The 16,037-nt window shown below is 50.2% G+C and overlaps 1 protein-coding gene across 1 annotated transcript in view; it reads left to right on the top strand.

The window, feature by feature from the left end:
- Nucleotides 1-16,037, top strand: part of Stk10 (serine/threonine kinase 10) — a 91,399-nt gene that overhangs the window by 67,089 nt on the left and 8,273 nt on the right. The window contains exons 9-15 of the mRNA XM_052196448.1: nucleotides 1,134-1,679; nucleotides 6,064-6,194; nucleotides 8,361-8,484; nucleotides 8,780-8,959; nucleotides 10,957-11,049; nucleotides 14,310-14,439; nucleotides 15,065-15,189. Of these exons, the coding sequence (XP_052052408.1) occupies nucleotides 1,134-1,679; nucleotides 6,064-6,194; nucleotides 8,361-8,484; nucleotides 8,780-8,959; nucleotides 10,957-11,049; nucleotides 14,310-14,439; nucleotides 15,065-15,189 (1,329 nt within the window). The remainder of the gene's footprint in view (nucleotides 1-1,133; nucleotides 1,680-6,063; nucleotides 6,195-8,360; nucleotides 8,485-8,779; nucleotides 8,960-10,956; nucleotides 11,050-14,309; nucleotides 14,440-15,064; nucleotides 15,190-16,037) is intronic.

Genomic DNA, 16,037 nt, shown 5'->3' with positions numbered 1-16,037 from the left:
CCCTAGAGAGTCCCAGTAAATCAGGGCTGACGTGTCACAGAGCTGAAACCACCCCCCACCCTCCCCCCAGGCCCTTCACGGTTTTTGACTTTTGAGATAAAGTCTTAGTGTATAGCGTTGGCTGGCCTGGCACTCCCCAGGTAGACCAGGCTGACCTTGAACTCAGAGACCTGCCTGCCTTTGCTTCCTGAGCACTGACATTAAGGGTAAGGTGCCTGGTTCACTACATTTTTAACTTAAAATTTTTAAATTAGAATTAGGCTTCATTGTAAATATTTAAAATAAGAATCTGTTTTGGAGTCTCACTCAAATGGAAGAGGTCCCAGGCCCCCGCTGTACACCTGGTTGTAACCCCCTTTTTATCTTCATGCCACAAATAGACATTTATTTTTGATGCATAGAAATCAGTATTTGGTTTCATCATAGCAACGTTTCTAGCACTTTCCACTCCCACCTCACAAAAAGGAAAATACATGGGACAGGCAGGCAGAAAACAGCCCTAGGTAGATTGATCGGCACTTTATGTAATTTTTTTAACGTGACCTAGTTGCCATCTAGAAATCAACAGATAGCATGTGAAAATTCAGATTACTGAAATGGCCGTGTGGTTCAGTTGGTAGAACGCTGGCCCAACATGGCCGAAACCCTGGGGTCCATCTCAGCACCCCATAAAACTGGCATGGGCTTACACACCTGTGATCCCAGCACTTGGGAGATGGAGACGGGAGGATCAGAAGTTCATGGTCATTCTCGGCTACACAGCAGGTCTGAAGCCAGCCTGAACTACCTGAGACCCTTTCTCAAAAAAAAAAAAAAAAAAAAACAACAAGAAAAAATCAGATTGCTGGTGTGTGTTGAAATTGGGAGAGCTGGCCTTGGGTGAGAGAAGGGTATTCTTTCACACTGTGACCATCTGCTGGGTCTCTCTACAGATGGCCACAGTCCGTTTTCCTCATAGGACAGGAGCAGCTAAGAGAGGGGAGTCTTCACCCTGGTGGTAGCCTGTTTAAGAAAGGCTGTGGGGAGTGGTGGAGACTGGGCTCAGTGGTCCCTGTTCTGCTCTGGTGGCCTGTCACCTGTGGGACCAAACCATTACTGTGGAGCCCAGCAACTCAGCCTTGACTCTTTTCTAGCCCCTAGTCAACCACACCCAGGACTCCACCAATACAACTCAGCCAAGCCTCAACTCAGACAAGCTTCACCAGGATTCCTCCACCCCCCTGCCTCCCAGCCAGCCTCAGGAGCCTGTGAATGGCCCCTGTAGCCAACCCTCAGGGGATGGATCCCTCCAAACCACCAGCCCCACAGATGGGGTCTCCAAGAATGACAACAACTTAAAAGTTCCTGTTCCCCTCCGGAAGTCCCGGCCACTGTCCATGGACGCCAGAATTCAGGTGGACGAAGAGAAACAAATCACTGACCAGACTGAGAACCCCAGTCCTGGAGCCAGCAAGTCCCAAAAGGCCAACCAGAGCCGACCTAACAGCAGCGCTCTGGAGACTTTGGGTGGCGAGACTATGTCCAATGGTAGCCTGGAACTCCCCAGCTCTGTCACCCCAAGCCATTCCAAGAGGGCATCGGACTGTAGCAACCTGTCTACCTCAGAGAGCATGGACTACGGCACCTCCCTGTCTGCTGACCTGTCACTGAACAAAGAAACGGGCTCATTGTCTCTCAAGGTATTGTCACCTGCCACCCTGGGGCCAGGGCGGGCATGCTGGCCAGGGTCCCATGCTCAGGTTCCAGTCTCTCTCTCTTTTTTAAAGATTTATTTATTTATTATATATAAGTACACTGTCACTGCCTTCAGACACACCAGAAGAGGGCATCAGATCTCATCACAGATGGTTGTGAGCCACCATGTGGTTGCTGGGAATTGAACTCAGGGCCTCTAGAAGAGCAGTCGGTGCTCTTAACCACTGAGCCATCTCTCCAGCCCCCAAGGTTCCATTCTCAAAGGTAGGCAGAAGCTAGTTACATCGTATTTGATTTGTGTATTTGTAAGGGGTGCTAGGGGTGAACCCAGATCTTGGTGCATGCTTAGCAACACATGCTCACACACACATACACACATACAGCCTCTTGAAAAGGTTCCTGAGGCCAGGCAGTGGTGGCGCACGCCTGTAATCCCAGCACTCTGGGAGGCAGAGGCAGGTGGATTTCTGAGTTCGAGGCCAGCCTGGTCTATAGAGTGAGTTCCAGGACAGCCAGGGCTACACAGAAACCCTGTCTCGAAAAAACCAAATCCAAAAAAAGAAAAAAAAGAAAAAGAAAAGATTCCTGAGTTTGGATCTTTAAGATTTTAGCTCATCTCATAGCTTAACCCTACATGGAGTCAGTATAAGATGGTGATGTTATGTAGTTAGTTTTAAAGTTTGGTTAAAGGGCCTAAAGGAATTGTGGAAAGAACATTCCGGAAGTGGAGGTTCCCTGGTTTGGAGGCAGCTCTGTGATTCAGTGAGGGTGCCATTACTCTCCTCTCTGGCCTCCTGACTGGCAGTGGGTGACAGTAAGCGATATAGTCACCCTGTGCAAAGTTTTTAAACAGTCCTGAGAGGCTGCTTCCTCCCACAGTTTCCAGGTGGGCATCGAAGTTGGCGGCCGGCACAGGGCTGTGTGGGTGGAGGCAGGGAAGTGGTTGAACCTCAGGCTGGGGCTCCTGGCCTGTGCGCCTTTAGCCCTCTCCTCACCCAGCATTTAGGAGGAGCCACCCCCTTCCTTGTCTGCCTCCAGCAGTCCTGATAAACTTACTGTTGGCCACCTGAACCCCCAAACAAGGCTGATGTCGGAGATCTGGGGTGGGGGGGGGGAGAGCGATGCTGTGCACGTCTCTTACCCTCCAGGATTTACTCAACATAAAACACACGGTAGAAAGTCACACATCTGTCGAGTGCGAGGCTGTGAGGGTGGGGGCAGCTGACAGCCCCGCAGGAGCAGCGGGAGCACCCGTGGAAGCTTTTCGTTTTATTTCTTCAGAATTGACACAGATAGTCATGGACTGCCCTTGCCCAACTGTGGCGGCCAGTGGCTCTTATGTAGAAGTGTCATCGTATTTAGGACAGACAGGGTCTTGCACTTCTTGGGCTGAAGATGTGGTCCAGTGGTAGAGTGCTTGCATTACGTACACGTGGCCCTGGTTTCAGTCCCCAGAGCCAGTAAGTGTCAAGGGCCCAGGTGAGATGCGCTGGGCAGAAGCATACAGAGCGAGGAAGCAGCTCTTAGCCTCCATGGTGAGCCCACTCGTCTCGAAGGGGCTGGAAGGCCCTCGAGCTGTGTGGCAGAGGCAGGGTCGGATTCTAGTATGAAGGGCCTTTGGAGCTGGCAGAAAATTCAGAGTCAGTGGACAGGACAGAGGCCATCAGGAAACCAGTACCGGCCCCTCTCTAAATCCTCAACTGGGTTAGAACGGAACACTTCCAACGGGGCACCCCATGCCGTACCACCATGACACCTTAGAGAGGGCCAGGGAGTCCTCTCCAAGCAGCCTGTGTGGACTGCAATTATTCAGAGAGAGAGGGGGCGCGGGGGGAGGTGATTGAGAGAAATGGCCTGTGAGGCTCCAGATAAGCATGGCTGCCCACAGGCTTCAGCCGGGTCAGCTGAGGCCAGGGAATCCAGTAGGGGTTGCGGCCCATGATGATGACAGGCAGAAGTCCCACACCATGAGCTGGAGCGGCTGTGTGTCCCATGAGCTCGTCTTAGGGGTTCTGTTCCCACACAAAACATCATCGCCAAGAAGCAAGTTGGGGAGGAAAGGGTTTATTGAGCTTACACTTCCACATTGCTGTTCATCACCAAAGGAAGTCGGGACAGGACCTCACACAGGGCAGGAACCTGGAGGCAGGAGCTGATGCAGAGGCCATGGAGGGATGTTTCTTATTGGCTTGCTTCCCCTGGCTTGCTCAGCCTGCTCTTTTATAGAACCCAAGAGCACCAGCCCAAAGGTGGTACCACCCACAAGGGGCCCTCCCCACTTGATCACTAATTGAGAAAATGCCCCACAGCTGGATCTCATGGAGGCACTTCCCCAATGAAGCTCCTTTCTCTGTGATAACTCCAGCCTGTGTCAAGTTGACACACAAAACTAGCCAGTACAATTGACCCCTTGTCAACTTGACACACCAACCCATCACTATTAAGCCTCAATCCTTACTTTCTTATTCATCCCCAAGATCTAAATTACTTTAAAAGTCCCACAGTCTTTACATATTAAAAGTTCAATCACCTTAAAATGTCCAACATCTTTAAAATTCAAAATCCTTTAAAAATTCAAAGTCTCTCAACTGTGGGCTCCACTAAAATACTTTCTTCCTTCAAGAGGGAAACATATCAGGGCACAGTCACAACCAAAAGCAAAACTCAAACTCCAATGGTTCAATGTCTGATCCAACTCATGATCTTCTGGGCTCCTCCAAGGGCTTGGGTCACTTCTTCAGCTCTGCCCTTTGTAGCACACAACTTGTCTTCTAGGCTCCAGCTGCCTGTACTCCACTGCTGTTGCTGTTCTTGGTGGTCATTGCATGGTACTGGCATCTCCAAAATGCTGCTATCTTCCACTGTAATTAGGCTTCACCAATACCCTCTCATAGGCTCTCTTCAGGGTGAAAAGCCTCTGCTCCTATGCATGACCCATTCAAGTCCTGGGCCATCAATTGCAACTGAGGCTGCACCTTCACCAATGGCCTTCCGTGGCCTCTCACTGTGTCAAGAGCCTTAGCTGCTCTTCATGATCCCTTCATGCCTTCAAAACCAGTACCATCTGGGTGACTCTTACACAGTCCCAAGTCCAGCCACAGCACAAAACACAACTGTGGCTATCTCTGGAACACACTCTCTGTGCTCTCAGAAAACACTTCCAAGAAGATTTCATCTCAGTGATGCTGGTCTCTTCTTAATCACCGCTAATTTCTTAGCTCCAGCTAATCAGCATCAATAGTCCCAGTAACACAAAGGTTTGCTTTAGTGGTTCTGGTATGTTGTTAACTTACAGCTGATTCTTCAGCCCCAGCTAACCAAAACCACAGAATCTTCACAATCAAAACATGGCCACTTTAAGAGTCTTTAATCTTCCCTCTGAAATTTCACAAGCCAGGCCTCCATCTTCTGTACTGTTCGTAACATTGTCTTCCAAGCTCCTACAGAACTTTCCATAGCTTTTCTAGCTCAAAGTTCCAAAGTTCTTCCACAATCCTCCCCAAAACATGGTCAGGTTGTCACAGGAATACCCCACTACGCTGGTACCAATTTGTCTTAGTCAGGGTTTCTATTCCTGCACAAACATCATGACCAAGAAGCAAGTTGGGGAGGAAAGGGTTTATTGAGCTTACACTTCCACGTTGCAGTTCATCACTAAAGGAAGTCAGGACTGGAACTCAAGCAGGTCAGGAAGCAGGAGCTGATGCAGAGGCCATGGAGGGATGTTTCTTACTGGCTTGCTTCCCCTGGCTTGCTCAGCCTGCTCTTTTATAGAACCCAAGAACACCAGCCCAAAGGTGGAACCACCCACAAGGGGCCCTCCCCAACTTGCTTCTTGGTCATGATGTTTGTGCAGGAATAGAAACCCTGACTAAGACAATCACTAATTGAGAAAATGCCCCACAGATGGATCTCATGGAGACATTTCCTCACCTGAAACTCCTTTCTCTGTGATAACTCCAGCTTGTGTCAACTTGACACACAAAACCAGCCAGTACAGGCTCCTTGGTAACTCTTCATGGCCAGCTGGGAAGCAAGTTGTTTTTAATACTCCCTGACAGTGGAGAAAGCTGAGCTTCAGGCAAAACAAGGCTCTTTCCCTGGTTCACAAAGCCAGCAGTGGCCACTGAGGATGAACACACAGCTCTCTCTCTCTCTCTCTCTTTTTTTTTTATGTCAAGTCAGGGTTTTGCAAGAAGGCCTTAGTGGGTTAAAAGCCTTGAGAAGCGTTTGAGGCCCCATCCCAGCAGAAGGAAAGTGGCCTTGTTTGGCAAGCTTGAGGAAGGGGGACAGTGGATGGCCACATTGGTCCTGAGCCCAGGCCGCGGACTTTCCTCTAGCTGAGCTTGGGCACATTCTCCTTGCCAGGGGTCAAAACTGCACAACAAGACCCTGAAGCGGACCCGCCGGTTCGTGGTGGATGGCGTGGAGGTAAGCATCACCACCTCCAAGATCATCAGCGAGGATGAGAAGAAAGATGAGGAGATGAGATTTCTCAGGCAAGTCCAGGGGGCCACCGGTTTGGGAACAGACGGGGTGTCATGGGAGTGCCAGGCATTGGCCTTGTGGGTAGGATGGATGGCTGTCCATGATGTGAAGGGGGCGCCTGGGGCAAAAGGAGAGTGGTTTTGAGACCCTTTCTTCTGCATTCATGGAGTCACACATCTGTCTGTCTGTCCGTCCGTCCGTCTGACACTGTCCATCTTCTCACTCATCCACATGTCCAGTGACCCATCTACCTGACCTCTATCCACATAGCCATGTATGTCTCTGCTCCTCTGCTGAGCAGCCTCATCCCCATCCCTGCACCCGCCCACCCATCAGTTGGCCTACCCCTTTGTCCGCTCACTCTTACAGCTATCTGCCTACCCACCCAGCTACAGACCGCCTGACCGTTCATCTATTTTTTCTTCCACTTATTTATCCGTCCATCCGTCCATCCATCCATGTATTTATCTGTCCACCCACTTGTCCATCCAGTTATCCATCTGTCCATCCACCTACCCATGTCTGTCCTAATGTCTGATATAGCAATGTATTAATGTACCCACATCTGTACCCATCTGTCTAAACTGTCCATTTGATCATCCATCCATCCGCCTCTTCAGTTACCATTCATCCCTTCATCCACCCAACTATCCACTCATGCATCATCTTCCGGGTGGGACAGATTGAAATTCAAATGTGTGAAGCGACACCCCATGTCAAATTTATACCTATGGGTCCTAAACACAATACACAGGCTGATTCTTGCTTGTGCTGCACACTGTGAGGGACACAGGGTGATATAATAGGAGGTGCCTGAGCGGGGCAGATTGATCTCAGGGGGCTCCCCATCCCCACCCTGAGCTGAGCCCGTGGGATGAGGTGAGTACCCCAGCGCTGGGCCATGCTGAGGGAGCCTGCAGCAGCTGAGGCCCTGGCAGGTACCTCCTGAATGCCATCAGGACCTTAGAGAACGGGACTTCAGTATAGAATGCCGGGCCAGGAGGAGGGTGGGACTGTGGTCTGTGTGGGGGCAGGACCTGGGCTTTGTATGCTATGAGGGAAGGATGGAGGATTCCCCACGACAGGAGGGCTAGTGGCACATAGTGACAGGCCCTGATGTCCCGTCTGGACTGTTTCTCTGGCCACTGTATAGGTCTTAGCTATAGAAGGGTAAAACTGACTTAGGATGTGGGAGGCTGTCCGACACCATCAGCCTCAGACTGGGCTGGGCTGGAAGGAACAGGAACACGCCTCAGAGGCAGACCCATGAGAACGGGAGGGCGTGGCAGAGAAGGAAGGTATAAGGCAAAGGTCCTTAGAAACAGCCTCACTCGCCTCAGTTGTCACTAACAGTCCTCCCCAGGAGACCCTGCTCCTCCTCGTGTGCGTCCGAGGAAACTGCATTTCTTGGCAGATAAGCTGCAAGCATCGGGTCTCTAGTTGACAAGCGAGATTCTGCCTACGTTTTCAGTGCGTCGCGCCTTCCCGGGACTGCTGGCTGTGCACGAGGGTGCTCAGAGCTCTCAGAGACCAGGGCATTGCAGGAGTCATCGCTGCTTTGGAGGAGAGTCCAGTATTCCAGAATAGAAATAGTTTAGGATGTTCTAGGGATTTCCTCCATCTTGGCCAGTGGAATGAAATTTAATTATAAATGATACTGTTCAAAACATCCTTTAAAAAAAATCACATATTTTTTTAAAAAGTTTTTAAAAAACCCTTATTCAGTCCAGAAGTAAAACTGGGGTGCCAAAAGGCTTTGCGGTATTGCCAGAATCTTCCAAAATGTTCTAATTTATATCAGTATCACATGGGGTATGAATTCTTCTACATGCTTGTCTGTTTATAGTTGCCTTTTATATTTTTTCTTTTATATTTGCATGTCATATCAAAATTTCTTCTTGTTTCTGCACTTATTTGCTTTACGTCTGTATTGTGTACCACTTGTGTGAGGGGTGGTTAGTTCCTTCCTCCTTACTGATTTGTAAGTGTTCTTTATATATGGAGGACCCTCACCTTTTTGTCAGTGATTAGCAAATGAAGCCTAACTCCCGATCCTGTCTCTGCCTGAGCCAGTGGGATTCTACTCCACAATCTATCCTTCCATGGCCCAGACTGTGACTACTGTGGTCCTTGGGCCCATTTCTCACTGGGAAATGTTTGTGTCTGCTAATCTGCAGGCGCCAGGAACTCCGGGAGCTTCGGCTTCTGCAGAAAGAAGAACATCGGAACCAGACGCAGCTGAGCAGCAAGCACGAGCTGCAGCTGGAGCAGATGCACAAACGTTTTGAACAGGAAATCAACGTGAGTGCCAGGAGCCGGGCCCAGGGGCTTCTGGCCTGTGTGTTTTCTTCAGGTGGGGGGTTGTAGAGGGCGGTTAGGTCACAGTGACCCTGAGTCACACAGGAACACCTCTAGAGGAAGTCCCATGTGGAGTGCCAGGCCAGAAGAGGAAACAGACAGACTCAGAGAGGTCAAGTCATTTTCCCTGGGACACACAGCAAAGGGTGGCTGGGGCGGGGGACTCAAGTCTGGGTCTAGTACAGACTCTGAGGTATAAAGCCGCTCCTGGATCCTTCTGCGTCTGTGCACCTTCCAGGCCAAGAAGAAGTTCTATGACGTGGAGCTAGAAAACCTGGAGCGGCAGCAGAAGCAGCAGGTGGAGAAGATGGAGCAGGACCACAGCCTGCGCCGCAGAGAGGAGGCCAAGAGGATCCGCCTGGAGCAGGATCGAGACTACGCCCGGTTCCAGGAGCAGCTCAAGCAGATGAAGAAGGAGGTGGTGAAGGGCGGTGGGGCGGGGCAGGGCGGGGCGGGGCCGGGCCGGGCCTCTCTGCTCTAAGGGGCCTCTGTCTCAGTTAGGATCCTATTGTGGCAAACCCAGAAGCAGTTTGGGAAGGAGAGAGTTTATTTGAGCCCACAGTTCCACTGCACTGTCCATCATGGGGTCGGAGGGCGAGGAACCTGGCGGCAGGAACTGACACAGAAGCCAGCCGTGGAGGGTGCTGTTTACTGGTGTGCTCCTCGCGGTTTGCTCAGCCTCCTCACTTGCAGAAGCCAGCACCACCACCCAGGGTTAGAACCCTCTCTCCCATGAAGCTAAAAGCAAAAAGGCCCCGGTGGAAAAGTGCTTGCCGTGCGTTTTCAAAAGCCCTAAACACAAACTTTAATACTGTCAATAAGTACATTGTTATTGTTGTTTGTTTTGTTTTGAAACAGCCCTTGCTGTTCTGGCCTCAAACCCGGATATCCACTATCGGATATCCACTATCTACTGCCTTGCCTGTGCTGGGGTTGAAGGCCTGTGCCAGCACACCTGGGGCCCTTGTTTTCTTTTTCTTTCCCTCTCTTTTCTTTTTTCCTATGAGTGGCTTTTTGTTGCTGTTTGTTTGTTGTTTTTATGAGCCACCATGTGGTTGCTGAGACTTGAACTCGGGACCTCTGGAAGAGCAGTCAGTGTTCTTAACCACTGAGCCATCTCTCCAGCCCCAATCCTTGCTTTCTTTTAACTAGTGTTTACATAGAATATATTTTTGTCCTGTTTATGCAGGACAAAACCCTGTCTTGTTTATGCAGGGTGTGCATGTCTTGTATATACAGGAGGTATTGTATATACAAGGTGAATATATATCTTGTTTATACAGGGTATATAGGTACACATCCCCCCTCCACAGAGGCACATACACAAATACACATAATTTAAAAATAAAATAAATCTTTGAAAACATTTATGTTTATCCTTCTAACTTGTTGAGTAGCATTGGTCTCTTGTTGACTACACATAGTTGGACTGTTTTCCAAAACGCAGCCTGCAGGTCTCTGTTGTTTTGAGTTGCCCTGTTTCTGCTGCTTACATTTAAGGGATTGTTTCCTGATTGTTCCTCTGTTTTCCCATTTCTTGCCTAGTGTTTGGAGAACTTGACTATTTTTACTACTCTGCTTTAATTCATTACTTGGTTTAAATGTCTGCCGACTTTATTACGCTTAGTGGCTTCTCTTAGCACGTGCTGTAATATGCACACGTTGTCATTCAGTATCCATTTAGAATGTATATTGCAATGCCATGGTTATGTTTCTTTTTGTTTCCATCGGTACACAGCCCTGTTAGGGTCACTTAAGACAGGGCTTGCCTTCTGTGGATGGAGGCTTTGTTTCCCAAAGCCTTCCTGAAATATTCTTGATTTGTCCTGGTGATGCTTAATGCAGGGCTGATCCTGGGGCTTTTGGGAAGTTCATTCCTAGAAATAAGGATTTCTGTTTCCTGATTCTCTGGCCAGAAACTGGAGGTTCCTTGGGAAGTTTGCGCTACCTTTTCTGTTACTCCGCTGTGTGCATCTGGGGGTTGGGCAATGCTAAGAAAGAGTTAAAAAAGCCGTTCTTTCCTTGTGTGGGTATCGTCTTGGGCAGACACTATTCTAGGAAGGTTCATATCTCCCAGGAAAGAGACCAGCTTCTCCCAGCAAGTTAGCAATGGGCCCTACAAGAGTCCCGTGTTTCCTTGAACCAATCCCTGTGGCCAGGGGTGTGGCATGCTCTGGGTCCTGCGAGAGCCTGTATCCCCCGTGAGCCTGGAGGGAGTCCACTCACCTGCACCTTAGGGACTATAGCATCTCAGCAGAGCGGCAGGAATCCCCCAGAAGCAGAAACACCTTAGTGACCCCAGAGAGCTTAGGTATGATGGCATATCTGCGCATGCGTCGAGAAGACGGGCATTTATAGCGCAGCCGGAGCAGGAGGAGCCATGGTGCAAGCTGTCCTCCGCCATGTCTGCTGCAGGTGAAGACCGAGGTTGAGAAACTGCCCCGGCAGCAGCGGAAGGAGAGCATGAAGCAGAAGATGGAGGAGCACTCGCAGAAGAAACAGCTGCTGGTGAGTCTCCAGCTGTGAGCACTCAGCCGAGAGCACCCCCATGACAGACATCTGGCCCCTTCTCTTACCTGCCCAGGCCTCCTGTTCTAAATGCCTAAGTCTACCCGTCACTCACTGGCCCCTATGATCGCCCTCTCTGATCACATTTGCTCCCCCAGAGTGAGCCCTGTCAGGTCTGGACACTGCAGCCGCACCCTAGTCCTGCCTGCTTACTGCAAGATTGTTCATATGTCACATCTCCTGTCAGCCCAGATGGGTGGACGGCCTCCCTTGGCGTCTAAAGAATGTCAAAGTCTTGATCTCTCAGACCTGGCTCTATCTGTGTGTCCTGAGGAGGAGCTTGCCTCTGTCCTGTTGGCAGGCCCTTTGTGATTCCTGACCCAGCCTTTCCTGCCACTCCTTTATCTCTTCCTGACGTATGGTACATACACATGTGTGCACGCACGTGCGCGCGCTCACACACACACACACACTCACACGCCAGACATGCACTTAACAAACACATTTCCTCCTACACACATAAGACACACATACATAACTACATAACACATTTCTTTCTACACATATAACACATACACAACCTCAATACATAACATACATACATCTATGCTAAACACACACTACAGATACACACTACACACATGCGCCAGACATATACACAACACACATTAACACATTCCTTTCTACACACAACACACATACACCCCAACACATACAACATACATACATAGATACATACATGATAAACACATACTACAGATATATACCACACATATAAGACATGCACAATACATAACACATTCCTTCCTACACACAACACACACACACCAACACATAACACACAACATACATGCATGCATGCTAAACACACACTACAGTTATACATCATACCAGACATACAATATACACATGACACCCATATAATACACTATACATATACATACACACACACACACCCTGACATATACAATGTACATGCATACTAAACACACACTACACACACACACACATTCATTCATGTACTCATGCACTCGCAAGCACACACACACACACACACACACACACACACACACACACGCGCGCGCGCGCGTGCGCGCGCATGCACATTCCCATCCACCCATATTTCTCTAATCTTTGCGCCTGTGCATCTGTCAGTGTTGCTGGGTCCCACCATCGTTACAGCGCTCCCAGCTTCATAGCTGGCCTCCCTCCTTCTTCCTGCTTCCCTGCACTTCTTTCTCTTGGGGCCAGCAGGTACTGTTGATATGAAATCCAAATCTGCCTCTGTCACCCTTTCTTCCCTCAGCTCTGGGCCTTCAAACCCTCTGTCGCTCGCTCTCATTTGTTCCGTAAGCTGAGGGCCAGCTCCTCACAGCTCCTGCTGCTGCCTGGCCCATTGCCCCACAGCTTGACCTTTGGCCTCAGTCCAGCTCCCCCCCCCCTTACTGGAATGCTCCTGTTTTCCTCACTGGGGTGGGGGTGGGGTCTTTGCACATTCTGCCTCCTCAGCCCTGGGTGCAGGCCTTCGGAGTCAGAGCTTACCAGGTGTTTGACCTATGGTCTGGTGCAGTATTCGTGGAACCTTGGGGTTGGAGTTACTTGGTTTTCCATTTACGGAGGAAATCATAGCAGAAAGGTGACAGAGCAGAGTTGAGGGCAGCGGCACAAGGCCTAGTCCTTGATCTGACTCCAGACTTCCCATCCTTTTCAGAGTACCTTACAACCTGTCCCTTTCCTCTGGGTGAGCTTGGCTATTAGTAGAAGAAACAGGCTTTTATGTCCAGTAGCACAGCAGAGTCATCATTCCCAATAGGAATATGCTTTTCTCAACACAGTAAAAAGAGGACCTGTAATTTCTTTTTAAAAGATGTATTATTTGCAAGTACACTGTAGTTGTCTTCAGACACCAGAAGAGGGTGTCAGATCTCATTACCGATGGTTGTGAGCCACAGTGTGGTTGCTGGGAATTGAACTCCGGACCTCTGAAAGAGCCATCCCTGCCCTTAACCGCTGAGCCATCTCTCCAGCCTGGATATTTAATATTTTACTACAAAGGAATAACTATCGCGGGACCTAGTTATTCAGGCAGCCGAGGAGGACCTGGTCTGTAAGAGAGAGATGAGCAGGAAAGAAAGGGCAAGACAAAGCAACAGGGGTTCTTGTCAAGGTCTGTTTATTGATGGGGAGAGGGCCCAGTTTTAAGCCCACCATAGGAGAGATAAGGAGGGGCTGCAGGAGAATGATTTAGGGCACAGAAGAAAGGGAGGACATCTGGTGCGGATGCTGGCGACAGGCTGGCGGTGGTTATGGCTCTTCTGGAATGCTGGTTCTTCTCTAACCTCAGGTGTTTATCTAAGATAAGGACCAGTTGGTTCCCACAATCATCCTTATAAAAGAGGCTTCTAACAAGGGGTCAGCAAAAGGGGATTCTCAAGGTGGGGGCTGTTGAAAGTCTGGTTTCCCACAGTTTGGTCTTCCACAATCCATAAGGCACATGTGTGATGACATGGTGCACTGCCCTGCTATGAGCAGATAACTTTTTTTTTTAAGATTTATTTACTTGCCGGGTGGTGGTGGCACACACCTGTAATCCCAGCACTCTGGGAGACAGAGGCAGGCAGGCAGATTTCTGAGTTCGAGGCCAGCCTGGTCTACAGAGTGAGTTCCAGGACACCCAGGGCAACACAGAGAAACCCTGTCTCAACAAAACCAAATCCAAAAATCCAAAAAAAAAAAAAAAAAAAAGATTTATTTATTTATTTTATGCATATGCGTTCACTATAGCTGTCTTCAGACACCCCAGAAGAGGACATCAGATCCCATTACTTATGGTCGCGAGCCACCACCTGGTTGCTGGGAATTGAACTCAGAACCTCTGGAGGAGCAGTCAGTGTTCTTAACCTCTGAGCCATCTCTCCAGCCCGAGAAGATAACTTTTTAAGACACTAGGGGCTAGGTAGGGTTTAGGGCATTGTCTGCTCTTGCAGGAGATTTGCGTTTGGTTCCCAGCAACCATGTTTCGCAGTTCACAGCCACCTGTAACTCCGTTCGGGTGAGATCCAGTGCCCTCTCTGGCCTCCGCCGGTACATGTGAGAACATACACATGCATGCCAGCCAGCACTCACGCACACAAAATAAACAGTTGAAACAAACAGATGAAGGCCGGCGAGAGAGGCAGAGAGGCTCTCGTCTTCACAGAGAGAGGGAGAGAGCTGTCACCCAAGTGGCCTGTGTAAAGCCACGTCACCCCTTCCCGCAGGACCGGGACTTTGTAGCCAAGCAGAAGGAAGACCTGGAGCTGGCCATGAAGAAGCTCACGGCGGAAAACAAGCGTGAGATCTGTGACATGGAGCGTGACTGCCTGAGCAAGAAACAGGAGCTCCTCCGAGGTGGGGTCCAAAGCCGCCCTGAATAGTGGAACCAGGGCACCCCACCCAAGAACTCAGGAGTGACACAGGGATGCCAGTTGTCACCGTGCGCAGAAGTGGCATCTTGTGTGCCTGCCCCACTGGGTGCTAGTTGTCATACCTGACCTCCTGCTGTCCTCTTTCTCCTTGTAAGACTGCCCCTCCCATGATCCTAATGTGTGACCTGGTGATCCTATAATCACAAGGTCCTATGAGGAAACCGCACTGGGAGAGTTGCTTCTTCTCTAGTGGTGCTACTGTAAGTGTGTTCCATGGTCCAAACGACTTAGAAGGAACGGAAAGGCTCCGCTAGACTCAGTGTCTTCTGAGGACCGTCTTCCTGGGGCGGGGGCTCCCAGCCACCTCCACACGCCCCTCCTTTCATTATGTAGATAGTCTCGGTTCCTTTAGCTCAGCTCAGCCCACGTGGTCTATGGAGGTAACCCAGGCAAAGGCTGGGCTTCCTATGAGCCCCGCAGGCTGGTTCTCAGTCCCAGGGGAGACCTGGGGGAGGGGAGTGGGTGGATGACTTGTTCTATCTCTGGCCTTGTGCGCTCCTCACCCTCACCGTGTGGGTGGTCTGTGTCCCCCCCCCCACCCCCCGCAGACCGCGAGGCAGCCCTGTGGGAGATGGAGGAGCACCAGCTGCAGGAGCGACATCAGCTGGTGAAGCAGCAACTTAAGGACCAGTACTTCCTGCAGCGGCATGACCTGCTGCGGAAGCACGAGAAGGTGAGGCCAGGCGGGATGAGGGAAGGCTTGATGGCGGCATCCCGCGTAGGGCTGCAAAAGCCACAGCGAGGGTCCAAGACCTTCCCCAAGAATCCAGGAAACTGTGGGCGGGATGAAGATGGATGCTCACCCTAACACTCAGGCTCTCAGTTCAAAGCCAGTCCTGGGCTACTTGGAACTGTTCTACCCACCCCCAAGAGGGGGGAAACAGAAAGATAAAGATGCGTCCTGACTTGTTGGAGGGGGGTCCATCCCCAGCTACCGTCCTAACTTGAAAGTAACATATTGTTGCTCTTCAGGTGCTCGCCCTGTACGCCCTGTGGGCCTCCTAGCTTAGTCACACAGGTCTGAAGTAGCCTCTCGCAGGGTATTTCCTCTCAGGAGCTTGTGGTCGTCAAGAGCTGCCGCTCACTGCCACCGTCCGGTATCCAGAAGGTTGTACTAGAATTTTGTTCACCCAGGAAAAGATCCACATTTAAAGTATGGGTTCACCCCACATCACAGTGTTTTCACACCACTGCAAAGTCAGAACGCTGAGGGTCAAACCTTCAGAAGTCAGGCACTGTAATGTTGAAAGAACAGCAACAAAAAAACCCATCCCTGTGGAAATGACTTGGTGGAGAAGGGAGCTTGCCACCAAGTCCGATGACCTGAGTTCAATTCCCAGCGCCGTCGTCAGAGCAGAAGAGACCTGACTCCCGCAATGTGTCTTCTGAGTGTCCCGCTCATGGTTGACTCCACCCCCAGTAAAATAAAATAAATGTAAAAAGAAAAAATTGAAAGAGCACTGTCGTCCAACTGTAGAAGTGAGCTAACGGTTTTCCCGTGCTGGCCCCTGGGGCTCCAGG

The sequence above is a fragment of the Apodemus sylvaticus genome, chromosome 10 (genome assembly GCF_947179515.1).
Source record: "Apodemus sylvaticus chromosome 10, mApoSyl1.1, whole genome shotgun sequence".
NCBI classification, from domain to species: Eukaryota; Metazoa; Chordata; class Mammalia; order Rodentia; family Muridae; genus Apodemus; species Apodemus sylvaticus.
This window is presented reverse-complemented; position numbering and strand designations above follow the sequence as displayed.